Source organism: Pundamilia nyererei, unplaced genomic scaffold (genome assembly GCF_000239375.1).
Source record: "Pundamilia nyererei isolate P.nyererei 1_Seehausen unplaced genomic scaffold, PunNye1.0 scaffold00389, whole genome shotgun sequence".
Lineage (NCBI taxonomy): Eukaryota > Metazoa > Chordata > Actinopteri > Cichliformes > Cichlidae > Pundamilia > Pundamilia nyererei.
The window spans coordinates 282110-296433 of NW_005187790.1; the positions used below are offsets into that span (position 1 = coordinate 282110).

Sequence of the window (14324 nt, forward strand, 5' to 3'; positions counted from 1 at the left end):
TGAGTACCAAGTAAAGATTATAATGGAGTCAAGACACATAAACAATAAATGGTGGCCACAGTTTCCCATATAAAAACGTGAATCATCAACATTGACACTGCAGTTTGCAAGAAACACGATCTAGTATACTGGTAACATTCCACTGTTTATTACTGGCCTACTGTGTTCAACATCCCCCCCCCCCCTTTTTTTTAAAATTTTTTTTATTTGCTTGTTATAAGAAAATTTGTCATTAAAAATCTTTCTATAGTATATTTGTTTTCTTAGAAAATATAGAAAAGAGTAATTTACAGCTATATTACACAAATATCCTCTGGCTTTTGTTTTGAAACAAGTATGACACATTTTGTTCTTTTGCAGCACATGGTGTTACAGAGTATGCATCCAAACAACAAACGTAAGTCACTACAGTGTAGCAAAATAATAGAAAAAAGAAAAAAATACATAGTCTTCATAGAGAGAAATTAAATACATGCATACATACAATACAGTGCCATGCAAACACAGTCCAGTCTGGGAAGTAAATTGTTTAGGATTTGCATTTCTTTCCCATTTCATTTGCATTTCTGTCAACGTTTCATGCCTTCTTGCTATACATACACACCATGGCTTTTACATAAGACTGCAGCTGCTGCAGCAAGTAGCTTGTATAAAACTCATCATTTCTTAGTAGGGCCTGGTTGATGAAAGTGAAACTACACCAATTTTCAAATAGCAGAAACTTTAAATAATCCATTCATGGTAAATTAATACAGGCTGAAGTCTCCTTTCCACAATTGTCTATCATTCGTTCACTGATTTACACATTAAGTCATTTTAATAGTGTTTTTGAGAACGAGCCATTCATCACACAGATGTATGCACTCATTTTGCGAACATATGCACATATTTCACACTGACATTTGGTCCAAATGAACATTCTTACCTCCCCACCCCCAAGCTGCCCGATTATTTTCCCTGTGTGAGTCACTTTCTTGATGGCAGCACAAAGGGATGAAACAGCAGTGTCCCCTCAATGACAGCCCTGTAAGAAGCAGCTCGTCCCCTAAGAAGGTATTGGCCTTTAATCAGCCACATCTGCTCACATATGGGGTCTCTCTATCACATGCCACCAGCTAAGACCTGCCTGCTAGAGGTCAGAGTGTGATTGGTATCTTTGAGGGCAGCTGACCTTGGGTGTGTTTGTTTTGGGGCTGCAACAGAGATCCTTATCGGGCCTTGGCACACGTAGATAATTCTGTTTACCTTCTGGGGGAGACGGGAGCCATTTTTGCACTTCAAAAAGTGAATTTTGAAAAGGGTATTTGCAGAGGACAACTCAAGTTTTTGATGGAATTTTATTTTGAAGGATTAGATCCAAATGCACTGATACTATATTGACAAGACCAGCTTTAACCCTGCAGGTGGCAGTAATGGTCTTCACCCTCACTTTTACAGTGTTGTTGTCACTTCCCATGCTAACTGTTGCCCACTATTTTCTGTAACCTTGATGGAATAACTCATTAACGATTTCTTTAACTTGACCTCTGAATAACTCTTGCTTTCCTGATTTCTGTTTTCCTACTTGTGCAACAAAAGCTAGATTCCTTTGTCTTCTTTTCACACTGATACTATACTTTACAGCCTGTGCTATAATTCACATCACAACCTGAGCAACATCAACCAGCAATCCTTTAAATAAGCTCAAATAACTTGTGACTTCATGTAAATGTTCAATCTTGCCAAGACTTTTGTTCTGTACACTGTTTGGCACCACTGCTGTACTGACTCATATTCAGACCTTCCAATTTCAGTAACAGTAAGCTTTTGGGGACAGTCACACACTTTTTTTTGGGAACATTTTCTGGTAGGAAGTTCGACGTTTCAAGCCACGGAAACACTCTTTACTTTTGGTTTTGCTGCTTGGGTTCAAAAGCAGTTTAGGATTTAGTTAAGTCATACTCTAAGAATCAGGCTTACTGCCTTCTCAAAGACTCCTGCATGACTGTCACTTATCACTTCCTCTTCATATGCTGCAGCCCACTGCAGTTCCTTCTGCTGTTGCCTAAGACCTGATACAACCTCTGAATTAAAGCAGAAATATTTGCTTCCCGCTTATATAAACCTTGACAGTTCTAATCACACACTGCAATGTGCAAGATAATTCTTCATAATGGACACAGTGTATGCCATCTGCCCAGTTCAGCTGTTCGGTTATTTATAATGATACAGAAAAGCATGCAGTGTGCTTTCAGCCCACTGTTTCTCTCTTTCCACGCAATTTGGCTTTGTTTCTTTTCACCTTTATCAAGGTGTGAGGAGTAATGTGTGTGCACAGTCATTGTTTGCACAGTTTTAATTTGTACACTCTTCATCGCTCTTGCTGCTTTTGCCAACTTGTTTGAATGTCCTTGGCTTAATAGACTGCTATGATCCTCACTCATTTTGAGAAGAGGGCTGCAGGAGACAAACACATAATTACTAATATTTAAATGGAATAACATACTGTGTGTTCAAGATTTACTTACAGATTGAGCAAGCATGTGTTCTGCTAGCTAACTTGTTTCTATATACCAAAGAGTTGGAAAAGAGCCTTAGAACCATGACCGTGTTGCAGTTTGTGCAAATGAGATACACTGTCCAGACTGAAGGACTACACAACTGACCAGTAGGGCTGTACTCGATTCTGGCCAGCTTAGCTGCTATTGGCTAGGAGTGATGACCTCTCACTCCTCAGGGGTAATGTCATATTCCCCTGCACCTCAAGAGGTACCTCAGCATCCAGCACTACTATTGACTGCTATCCTTACAAACTGTTCAGACGTTTGTCACGTGATCCGGATTCTCCCTGACTTCAATGCACTCTATCTCCTCCCTTTCCCTTTCCCTTTCTCTTTCCCGCTCCCTCTCCCTCTCCCGCTCTTTCCGCTTGGCCCGTTTCTTTTTCTTGTGCCTCTTTTTGGACGGCGGGAAGAAGGTCAGGAAGACAGGCAAAATGACAAAGCAGTGCAGCACAGTGCAGCCCGCGGTGAGGAGGGAGCACTTGAACAGTGTGTAGGTCAGATTGGAAGGCACAAACACCAGGGGCATGATCCCAATCACAAAGCAAGATGTGTTCTGCAGGATGGCAGCCCCGTGCTCCTCCAGTGCCAACTTGATGCACTGCGTCCTAGTGTGCTCGGTGGCCAGCACAAAAGTGTACAGGTGTGGTGCACAGTGATCCATGGCGAAGTTGAGGGTATAAATAAGGCACAGGATTGAGATGCTGTCCATGCCGACATTCCAGAGAGTCATCAAACCCAAGACACCCAGCTCCACGGATGTAACTGTGAGGATGAGCCAAAAGTTTCCCAATGGGTTGATGACCAGGAAGAAAGTGAGGATGAGGATGGTGAGTACGCTGAAGCCTGAGGTCAGAATGGGGGAGATGACAGAGGAGCTATACCGGTCCATGAACACAAACGTTGGATTGAAGGCAATGAATTTGATGCTGTTGATCAGCATCAAGGGCCGAAGCTTTTCCAAAAGCTCCACCACCTCCTCACGTTTCTTCTCAGTGGTTCGTGCTACCAAGTACATCCTTGAAGCAATGATGTCATATTCGTCAGTCTCGCTGTTCTTGGAAAATATGATATCCTCTGTGAAGTGCTGGTACTCTGGGCTACGCAAGAAGGAACCTTTAAGGATGGTGATGAAGTCATTCTTAGTTGATGCACTCACATTCACTACCCGCAAGTAGTGGAAAAAGTTGTCCATCCAGGAGATCTTGTTGAAACCGTGACTCAAAGTCTTCAAGTGCTCCTGCACTGTGGAGTTCCAGTACTCAATGGGTTCATAAATATAAAATCCAATCACTGGACTGTAGTTACTAAAGTACTTCTGCTGAGTTAGAGCGTACGAAACACTTGGAGAGTTACTCGCCAACAGGTTCACAATATTTGATCCATCACTGATTTGTAAACATCCCATGAATGAGAAAGAAGCATAAATAAGATAGAGAATGACCACAAATGGTTTGACATAGGTGTTGGTAATCCATTCTGTGTAGTGCTCTCGCAGAAAGTGTTGGATGAAGTGATTCTGGTATGGTACACTGTCATGGTGTGTGGACAGGTCATGGCCATCACTCATCATGGTTTTAAACCATGTGGGCTGGCGGTCCAGGTACTCCACTGAGGGGATTTTACAGCAGAAAACACTGTGGTAGCGGTTCTGCTCAAGCTGTCCAGCAAACACCAGGCAGGAGCCATAGAAAGAGAAAACATAGAAGTAGTTGACCAGGATGGCCACACACATGCTCTGGCAGAAGATTTTCACTGACTCGATGTTAGTAAACGGGCTAGCTCCCATGCCAAACGTTATGATGTAGAGTGAACTGGTCATAGTGTAGCACACCATCACGTCGGCAAACGCATCTGCAACTCGCTCCTTGAAGGGGAGGTTTTCCCTGGTTCTCCTCCAGCCCGCCAAGAGCTCAAACACCCCTTTGGTTCCATGACCTAGAAGCAAGAAAGAGATATGTGTAAATTCTAATATGTACATGCTACCAAAGCAGGCTACGACTACTCTACTTGCATTATATAAAGATTTTAAAAGTACCTTTTTTTTTTTTTTTACCTCTAAGCAATGTGGTTAATGGTGTAATTTGTGTGATTAGACCGAATTGAAAAACAACAAACCCACAACAAAAATTTAATTTGAAGAACTAAAAATATTGCAGAAATAATACATACACCGAAATGATTACATCAGTTTATTTATTTATCTGTGTTTCTGTGAAACCTTGACAGCAAGTAAGATTTATGACAGATTAAGAGCTTTTGAAAGTATGCATTAATATTTTTCATTCAAGTTCTGTTTGATGTGAACCAAAAAACAATCCAATCAAGGTGACCTTGAAAATTCTCACAATGTACTGGTACTTCTAGCATGGGACTTGTTGAATGTTCACGTATGTGTTTTTTCCCCAACAACCACCAATGCAAAATCCAACTTCATAGATAAAAAGATAAACAACAAAAGACAGTTATCGCAATCATTGTTAATTTTTGCACACACAAAAGCTATATATGGATGCATCTGCTTTGGATGTAATGACTTGACAGAATATTCACAAAGCTTTTATTTAAACATTTTCAGACACTAAACCAGGGGTCTAGGATGGAAGGACTTTAAATCTTTAAAATCTTTAAATATGCAATGAGGTACTTGGAACTTGGTTATATACACATGCATTGGACAGACGTCTGCAGTTGTCATCATTTTTCTGTATTTCTTCCTTAAAAATGTCAGTGTTTGAAAAAGCCAAATAAGAGCAATTGACAATAATCCCTAAACTCAGTATTAAAATAATGTACAGGCGCCAGCCTTCGAATAGATGAAGCTATGGTATCAATTTGAAAACTCTGTGTTGCCCCCTTTTTCGAAAACCTCAAACTCGATATTTTTAGTAGTACTATTGTATCAATTTCAAATTTCTACGTCACCTCATTCTGAAATGATGTAGGATTACATACACAAACTTGGGTGTCCACGCCGGCCTCGTGAAAGAGAGAGAGAGAGACCATGATTATTAGTACACTCTTATTTTGGCAAACCAGAATAAAAGTTCAAATTCAAATCTGAATATGGTAATCGCTCTTCCATCTCTCTTCATTTATGAGATAGAGTTTTACACCATCCTCTTTACCACACATCACTAAACAGCATCCACATATGTCTGCAGCAGGCCCATTCATGTGAGTCAAATCTGTGGGATTTTCACCAGTCAAAAATACAGCCATGAATGCACAACCTTCAAAGGCATGAGAAAAGCCACAGTGCAAAACCTCCCACGCTGGAACACCCGCCCACCCACGCATGCTGTTCATTTATTTGTAAGATGCTGAAGCTGGAATGCTACAAGCAAATGTGTTATGAATTTCTGAACATGAGAATCAACTTAGTGTTTTTCCAGCATGAAAATATCTCAGCATACTGCATTTAGCCTATTCGTACATTTCTGTGCCAACATTGGCATTAAAATGTCTCTCTCACATGTAGCAGGTGGATATAGAAGTAAGAAAAATTGCCACCCTTGACAGCGTTATACATTTTCCCGTGTTTGACACACTGGAAAAATAAAAGTTAATTAACTATAAAGGATTAGTCCTATGTAATGAGTTGGCTAGATGGCCCTTCCTGCTTTTAGTATTATTAAGCCGTACAGCAAGTCAATTAGTTAGTGTCAGCTGGTTTAGAGGTGGAGAGAGAGAGCAAATTTACTCCCTTGGTTTTTACAGCATTAAACTGAGGGAGTCCACATACGTTACCCCTCACCAGTTACCAAATAGGATGTTAAATACTGTGTCATTTTCTAGACGTGATTGGAAAAGCTCTGGGATTCATTACGGTGACTGATTGCTGGCAGGTGGAAGTGGATAAAAATAATGAGCCCATCTGGTAAAGCGTCCCTGGTTAGTAGCAGTACTAACATCGAAAGAGAACATTTCTAACCAAGATATTTTCATGACTGCACAAATTTGCATTTTTGTTTTGAACAATCTTTGCTGGTGGATCATTTTATTTTATCAGAAAAAAAAGCAGAGAACAAAACTGTCATATGAGTAAGAGAGAGAGAGAATATGTAGAATGCACTGTAAGTACCTAACAGTAAATTTATTCTTATTTAAAATCAGGGATCCATATCTTCAGCTTTATTTGACAGATACAGTGAAGAGAGGATAGGAAAGCAGGGGCAGACATGCAGCAAAGGGCCGCAGGTCGGACTATGAACCCAGGCCGGCCACTCTCGGCCATATGGCATGTGGTCGCATGCTCAACGCACTGAGCTGAACTGGTGCCCCAGACCTTCCTTTTAACACACTGTATATCTAGAATCATCTGTTCAATCTAATGTCAATTCCAATGTACATTACACACATATGATTAAACCTTTATTTCCAAATCAGCACAACAAGACAAAATCCATCTACAGTTTACGAGTAAACAACAATAGCATCAACACCAAAAATCTTGGTTTCAGTCCCATATTTTATCTCATGCTAAACCAACATGGTCAAACACCAGCAGCTGTCTGCTTAAAATAACAGTCTAAAAAGCATGTGGTGTTCTGATGTAGTGCACACTGGTAAGACTCTTCAAACAGTTCAGATTTAAGAAGCATTAAGAAAGTAAGTTTGGCAGTGTTATGATCAAGGCTGCTTTCTAGTAAGAGTATAATTCATTTTATCACTGACAAACACTTGGGAGGCTTCACACCTGTCTCTGTGAAAATGCCTTTGTCTTTGAAAGCTTGTGCTGCTCCAATGTGAGAAGAATCCCAATTAGAAGGTAGAAATGATGTAGCAGAGTGCATGGAAAGATCAAAAACAGTGACATGCTCGCTGAGGTAATGGGTGTTCACAGCCATGTCAAACCAAGTCAGACACTTCATGTGGCGTGAACAGGGATGTACTGGTTTCACCTGAAAACTGTCCAGTCCATTGAAATCGTACGTCTCCAAGCGTATCAATTCTTCTCATAAATGTTCTGATAACAGTTGCACAGCACAAAACTATGATGTCAAACTCATGACATTTGACTTTGAACATCTGGGTGAATGCAAGCCTTTTTATCTACTCTTTTTCTACACTGACTTTATCTCAGAGGTGATAAAACAGTTGCATTGATGAATACCTCCGAAGACCTGCTTTTTTAACACAACGAAATTGATCAGGATTTATTGAGGAACTTGTAAAACTCCTAGCAGCTACTGGCTTAGCAGAGACTTGTATTGGGTTGAGGCCTTTGAAAAAAAGTATTTTTCTGACTCACGTTTTCTTCAGCCGTTTACACAGACACCATAATTTCACGTGACAAATTTGCAGCAATTATTTTCTCGATTTTCCTGATTTTGCAAGCAAATAAACAGGTGTGACCAATCAGACACCCTTCATTTGGCAACAAGTGCACTCGTAGCTCAATACTTTACTGAATATACAATGATAGGGAAACAATAAAATAATCCTGTTTGTACCTCAGACACATCACTAAACGCTGCTCAGGGTCAATCCTTTCTCTGCCTCTTCCGATGTGGTCCCAACTCTGCCAACAAGAGCTCAAACTGCCCAACTGACAAAAAAAAAGAGCTAGAGATATTTCAATATCTCTAAAGGCAGCTACAGCTCCCTTTTCCCCCCGTAGTTTATGTTTTGGGAATATATTTTCGCAAAATACTTCTGATGTGTATATCAAGGTTCAAGGTTTAAGGTTCTTTATTTGTCACATGCATAGTTACACAAGTATAACACACAGTGAAATGTAGCCTGACACGCTCCTCGACATGTGCAAAAATTGGGGGGGGGGGAGAAGAAAAACAATATATATATATATACAGACATATAGTATATACACTGGGTGAATGTGCAGTAGTAGCAGCAAGCAGGTGAATTCTGTACATTAATATGAATAGACATCTGACTATTTTACAGGATAGACAATATAAACATATTTAAAATTAAAGGAATTGAAATGTACATTGTGCCTTGGTTTAGTGTCTGGAAGAGTCCTGTCTCAGTCAATTATAGATGATGTGAGAGGGCGGGTGTGTGTGTTTAGGGCACGGATGGCTTGGGGAGAGGGGCACCCTCTCCACTGGAGCTCCATTGATGATGATGGGCTTGTAGTCTCTGTGCTGACCCCTTCTGAAGTCCACCACCAGCTCCTTGGTCTTGCTGACGTTCAGCTGGAGGTGGTTGTCCTGGCACCACGATGCCAGATTCTTCACTTCATCCATGTAGGCCGCCTCATCGTTGTTGGAGATGGCACCCAACACCACTGTGTCGTCAGCAAACTTCACAATGGTGTTGGAGCCATGGGTGGCCACACAGTCTGAAGTGTAGAGGGAGTAGAGCAGTGGTGAGAGGACACATCCCTGAGGTGCTCCTGTGTTGATGGTGATGCTGTTGGAGAAGCACCTGCCCACCCTCACCACCTGAGTTCTGCCAGTGAGGAAGTCCAACACCCATGCACACAGACGGCTGTTAAGTCCCAGATCCCTCAGCTTTGTGAACAGTCTGCAGGGCACTTTAATATACTTTAAACGACAAGTTTTCATTTGAAAAATTCAAAATTTCATGTCATTTTTTCTGCCGTGTGCTCAGTGTGTAAAGGCATTTAGAGTTAAAGTTGTTTTTTGTTAAAGCCACATGCTAGCAAGACTCATTTACAAAGTAAAAGATGTTACATTTCAAATCTGTGTTTTTGCATGCATGTGTCCTGTTGCTTCTTTTGGTTTGTTTCTGAAAGTAAAACTACAATAAGGGGGGGGGGGGAACTGTATTTTAATGGTTTTTTAATGGTTCTTTAATTGTGAGTCCTCTGTAACTACGACTCGTCACCATGTCAAACCATATTATGCCTCCATTCACTCAACAAATTCTATCTATTCCAAAATTTTCCCATTTGCTTTCTCAAAAACATCAGTTTAGAGTTTGGACCTAAGTGGTCATCACCACTGATGACTTAGACTTAGACCTCAGAGAGTTAAAAACAAAACAAAGCAAAAAAGTCTTGAGGATCAGTGGGGAAAAAATAATTAATCTAACTGATTTGCATGAAGCAATATTCACACTATCACTACATTCCCTTTTGCTTCTCTCTCTTTTTGTTTAGGGTTTGGAGGTATAGCTATAGGATTGGGTTAGTCATTACTCATTCCAATTTCATGAACAACGAGCCCATGTCTTCGGACTGTTAGAGAAAATCCAAGATGCCATTCAGAAAACTTCCCCAGCCAGCCACTGTTTTCAAACTCCAAACTTTCTTTTTTGTGGTTAGAGATTTTCTATGAGCAGGCAGCGGGGGGAATTTATTCAATGAGTGTAGAAGCAGGAGGGAGAATAGCACATGGCTGGAAGCATGACTGTCGCTCAATGCTAATCATCTTTGAAGGAAACTGACAATTCTCTCACTGTCTCGATGGTGAATTATGCAAAATTGAATGTCCAAATTTTAATGTGTGCATCCCTGCTAATACAAATGGATGACAAAGGCTGATTGGTGAGAGGTAACACATCAGCAGAGGAACTCTGACGTCCCGGTACCAAACGACTCACGGACCGGTATTGGTCCATGTCCCGGGGGTGGGGGACCGCTGCTCTACACAATAACACTGTGACTCCCATCTTTTTAGAGCTATGACTGCAAGTCTGCAGAAAAGACCACACTCTCATTTGCTGTTTGCTCTCGTCATCTTCACCCACACAAAAACACACCTACACACAGACGAACTACAGAACAAGCACGCCAAATAGAAATGGCAAAAAAAAGTGACTCTGGCTTTTTTCATCTCCCTCTTTTCTCAGAGTCTGCAGGTGGTTTAACATACATTTGGTAACTACAGTGAGGAACTTCAGTACTTGGTTCTTATGCAGTATCTGAACAGCTAAGTATACTGACTGAAAGTGGAGAATAACAGCTTCTTAGAACCAATTTCAACCAGCAAAGGCAATTAACTTTCGGAGTTCTAAATGATTATAGGTGGTAACCCTAACCCCAACTGTTCCCTATACAACCCTATATTATGAAGTAGAGCATAATGGACGTCTTTGGAAAAAAATTAGAATTTTTTTTTTAGTCAGTTAGCACAGCAGTCCCCAACCTTTCTTGCGCCACGGACCGATTTATGCCCGACAATATTTTCACGGACCGGCCTTTAAGGTGTCGCGGATAAATACAACAGAATAAAACTAGTACCGGTACCGAAAAAAAGAAGATTTATTCATAACACATGTGAAAAGACCCAGGAAAACCGAGTTAACGATAAAAACGATGCTGAAAACCGATAAAAACCCTGAAAACCATACATTTCACACCTGAGCCTCAACTCTCGCGGCCCGGTACCAAACGGTTCACAGACCGGTACCGGTCCGAGGCCCGGGGGTTGGGGACCGCTGAGTTAGCATGATTATTTTCCTGTTCCTAATTGGAATGACTTGGAAAAACAGTGTATCAAAATCTAAATTTAAATATTTGGATTGCCTGGGGTTAGATTAAAGAAAGGGATGGTCACTGATGACAACTTAGACCTTTGGGATAGTGGGGTTACCAATGAGGTTAATCCTAGATCCCTTGTTAGTTTATATCTACCTAGATGCAATTTTTTTTAATGGGGAAACAGACAGCAACAAGAAGTACTCATAAAGGCACCCCACTCAGGCAGTTTTAAAGGAATAGTATTGTGTTTTGTATATATTCATTTTGTTTTCTTAGATTTCAAATATGACATGATGTGTGGACGCAAACTATAATCTAATATTTAGAATCCTCCATATACCAATATAATTACCTAAATGGCAGCAGAATTTTAATCATAGTTTTTAAAATAGCACATTTTATGAAAATGTGACCTTATGTGACCTTAAAGAAAAGGTCAGCAGTTTAAAGTAATGTCCATCCATCTATCTATTCTCTTCCGCTTAACCTTATCAGGGTCGTGGGAGGGCCAGAGCCTATCCAAGCTACCACAGGGTGAAAGGCATGGTACATCCTGGACAGATCACCAGTCCATCGCAGGGCTAACACGGACAACCATTCCACATTTATCATTCCCTATTAGTCTATATGATGTCAATACAAACACTAGTAGTAAGTTTGAAAATTCCTCTATATAGTACTGTCACTTTGACCTTCGGATCAACCTGTTGACCTTGAAGAGTGAAAGTCAAGAGTGAAATCATATTTTAATTCTTCACACAATACTTTCTATATGATCACAGTACACACCAAACTTGTAAGAATCACAGTTTCTAAGTTATAAGGCTTTATGTTGATTCTATAAAAAATAATTAAGTTGACCTTGAAGATCTTGGTGGATATAAACCAAAATTTAATGAATGATTAAAATACTACAGTCCACACTCCTATAAAGTGTTATCATAATTCATTGTGTTCATAGACAGAAAACATGACAAGCATACACGAACGCAAATCCTACAAAAAACATAATTCCCTTGGCCGGCATAACTAAAGGTGGGTGTGTATTTGTCCTCAGTCATTGCACAGATGTACTGGTGTGCAGTACCTGCAATATTTTCTAATGTCTAGTCTATTTAAAAGAGAAGCATGTTATATTGTAGATTTTTGATTCTGAGCACTAGTGTGACATTCAGATCACTAAAGCATTGCAGTCTTCTTTTGTTTCAATTAAGGCAAATCACGAAAATCAGGTCATAATCTTATTTTTTGTAGAACCAAAAGAGGTCAGGCAAGCTTTTATCTGCTGTAAGCTGGTACTTACACTCATGACCTTCCTGTCTCTAGCACTGGCTGTTTCGTTCAGGCCGGTTTCTGGTCACAATTACTAATTTGTGATGTGATCATCTTTAATAATTTGTTTTGACAACAGTGATCAACTTTTGCACTGAGACAGCAGCTTCGACACATCTATACACCCTCTGAACACTTGCATGTACTCACCTTTTACCTTTTTGTCTAATGTGGTACAACCTGTGCTGCCTGCCAACCACTACAGCAGTTAGTCAGGAATCAGAGAGGGATAAAGAGAGGGCAACAGATGAGAAGCTGTAGCTCAGAATAAAAGGATGAAGAGGTGAGTGGTGTTGTATCTCAAGCCTCTCCCAGGCTCCAGGTACAATCCTTAATGGATTGTAAGAGGGCAGTTTGTCACCAGCTGTCCAGCAGGCTATTTTCTGCTGAAAAGGGAGGCGTAAGGGTAAAAAATAACAGTCCTATTGTCCCACAGTCTGACCATTGGTCTCCTATAATGAAGGTCTCGGCTGCATTTGCCCTCTCCTCCTCTGGCCCATACCAAAAAGCTATCGAGTAATTACACCAAATTACTGCTCTAAAACTTCTGGGGCACACACACTTCCAAAACACATCCATCACATACTGAGAGAGCATGCCAGCTGCTCCCGCCCACCGTGGATTCTCCCAATCAGGATGACTGTTAAACGTACTGGCTTATCACGCAGGTGGAGATGACAGAGGAGCCAATATCACAAGGAGGAGGTCTCAGACAAGAAAAGTGACCCAAACTCAATAAAAACGGATGAGCGGAATGAAAGTGAGGACGAACACTGGGGAACCCAGGGGCAATCTTCACATCCAAATCAATATCTAGGTGATGACAATAGCAATAAACACCACTTTGCTTTTTTTGCAAGCAACAGGTAAATTTCTCCCAAGTTTAACCTCTATAGTACCTGCTTGGCTAATTGCAACTGGTTGCCCATGCTGTGTTTTACTTCGATGTGAGCTCAACCCTGTTCAAATGAAAAAAGTGAAAATATTCCTGGAGCGTTCTGCAAATCTTTGATGTGGTAAAAAAAAAAAAATCCTGTAAATGCTTATTGTTGGGTGGCATCTTAGGGCTTTAAGAACAACAAAACCAAAAACACAAAAACACTCGAGATAGGTACACGCAGTAAACTGTTATGATGTGGGAATGCTGCACTGCATCTGCCGGGTCCTCAGTTGAACTTAGTCTGACTAATGATACATGGAAATAACTGGAACACAATACGCAGGCGGTATGCTGGCACAGAAAACACAGATGTGAAAATAAACTGAACATGACAAAACAGAAAACACTGGGTCAACGACCCAGGAACCCTGACAGTACCCCCCCCTCCAAAGGCCGGCACCCGACGGCCAAAAGAAAAAAAAACAGAACAGGGCGGGCGGAGGGGGCCCAGGACGGAGGGGCGGAGTCCACACAGAGCCAGTTTAGGCGGGCGGCCATGCGGCCAGTGGCTGAGCCCATACAGTTCAGGTGGGCGGCCACGCGGCCAGTGGCTGAGCCCATACAGTTCAGGTGGGCGGCCACGCGGCCGGCAGAGACGCTGAAGTCGATCCGGTGGGCGGCAGCGAGGAAGACGGCGGCGGCCACTGAGCCGGTGCGGTGGTCGACCACGCCGGCGACGAGGAGAAGGCGGCAAAGGAGCAGCTGCAGAAGGCGGCGCGGGAGCCGGCGGAGACTGAGGAGCAGCTGTAGGGCCAGGCAAAGCAGAAGCCGAAGCTGAATCTGAGGCCGGACCAGGCGAAGCAGAGGCCGAGGCAGAGTCTGAGGCCGGACCAGGCGAAGCAGAGGCTGAGGCAGAGTCTGAGGCCGGACCAGGCGAAGCAGAAGCAGAGGCAGAGTCTGAGGCCGGACCAGGCGAAGCAGAAGCAGAGGCTGGACCAGGCGTAGCAGAAGCACAGGCTGGACCAGGCGAGGCAGAAGCAGAGGCTGGACCAGGCGAGGCACAGGCTGAAGCTGGACCAGGCGAAGCAGAAGCAGAGCTAGGTGACAGCGAGGCAGCCGCAGGTGGTGGCTGGACAGGCTCCTCGGGCCCTCCAGC

The 14324-nt window shown here is 42.0% G+C and overlaps 1 protein-coding gene across 1 annotated transcript in view; it reads right to left on the reverse strand.

Annotated features, from left to right (window-relative positions):
- Positions 1–317: 317 nt before the first annotated feature.
- Positions 318–14324, reverse strand: part of ptchd4 (patched domain containing 4) — a 74326-nt gene continuing 60319 nt past the window's right edge. Inside the window, exon 3 of the mRNA XM_005752887.1 lies at positions 318–4478. Within this exon, the coding sequence (XP_005752944.1) occupies positions 2797–4478 (1682 nt within the window). The 3' untranslated portion in view covers positions 318–2796. The remainder of the gene's footprint in view (positions 4479–14324) is intronic.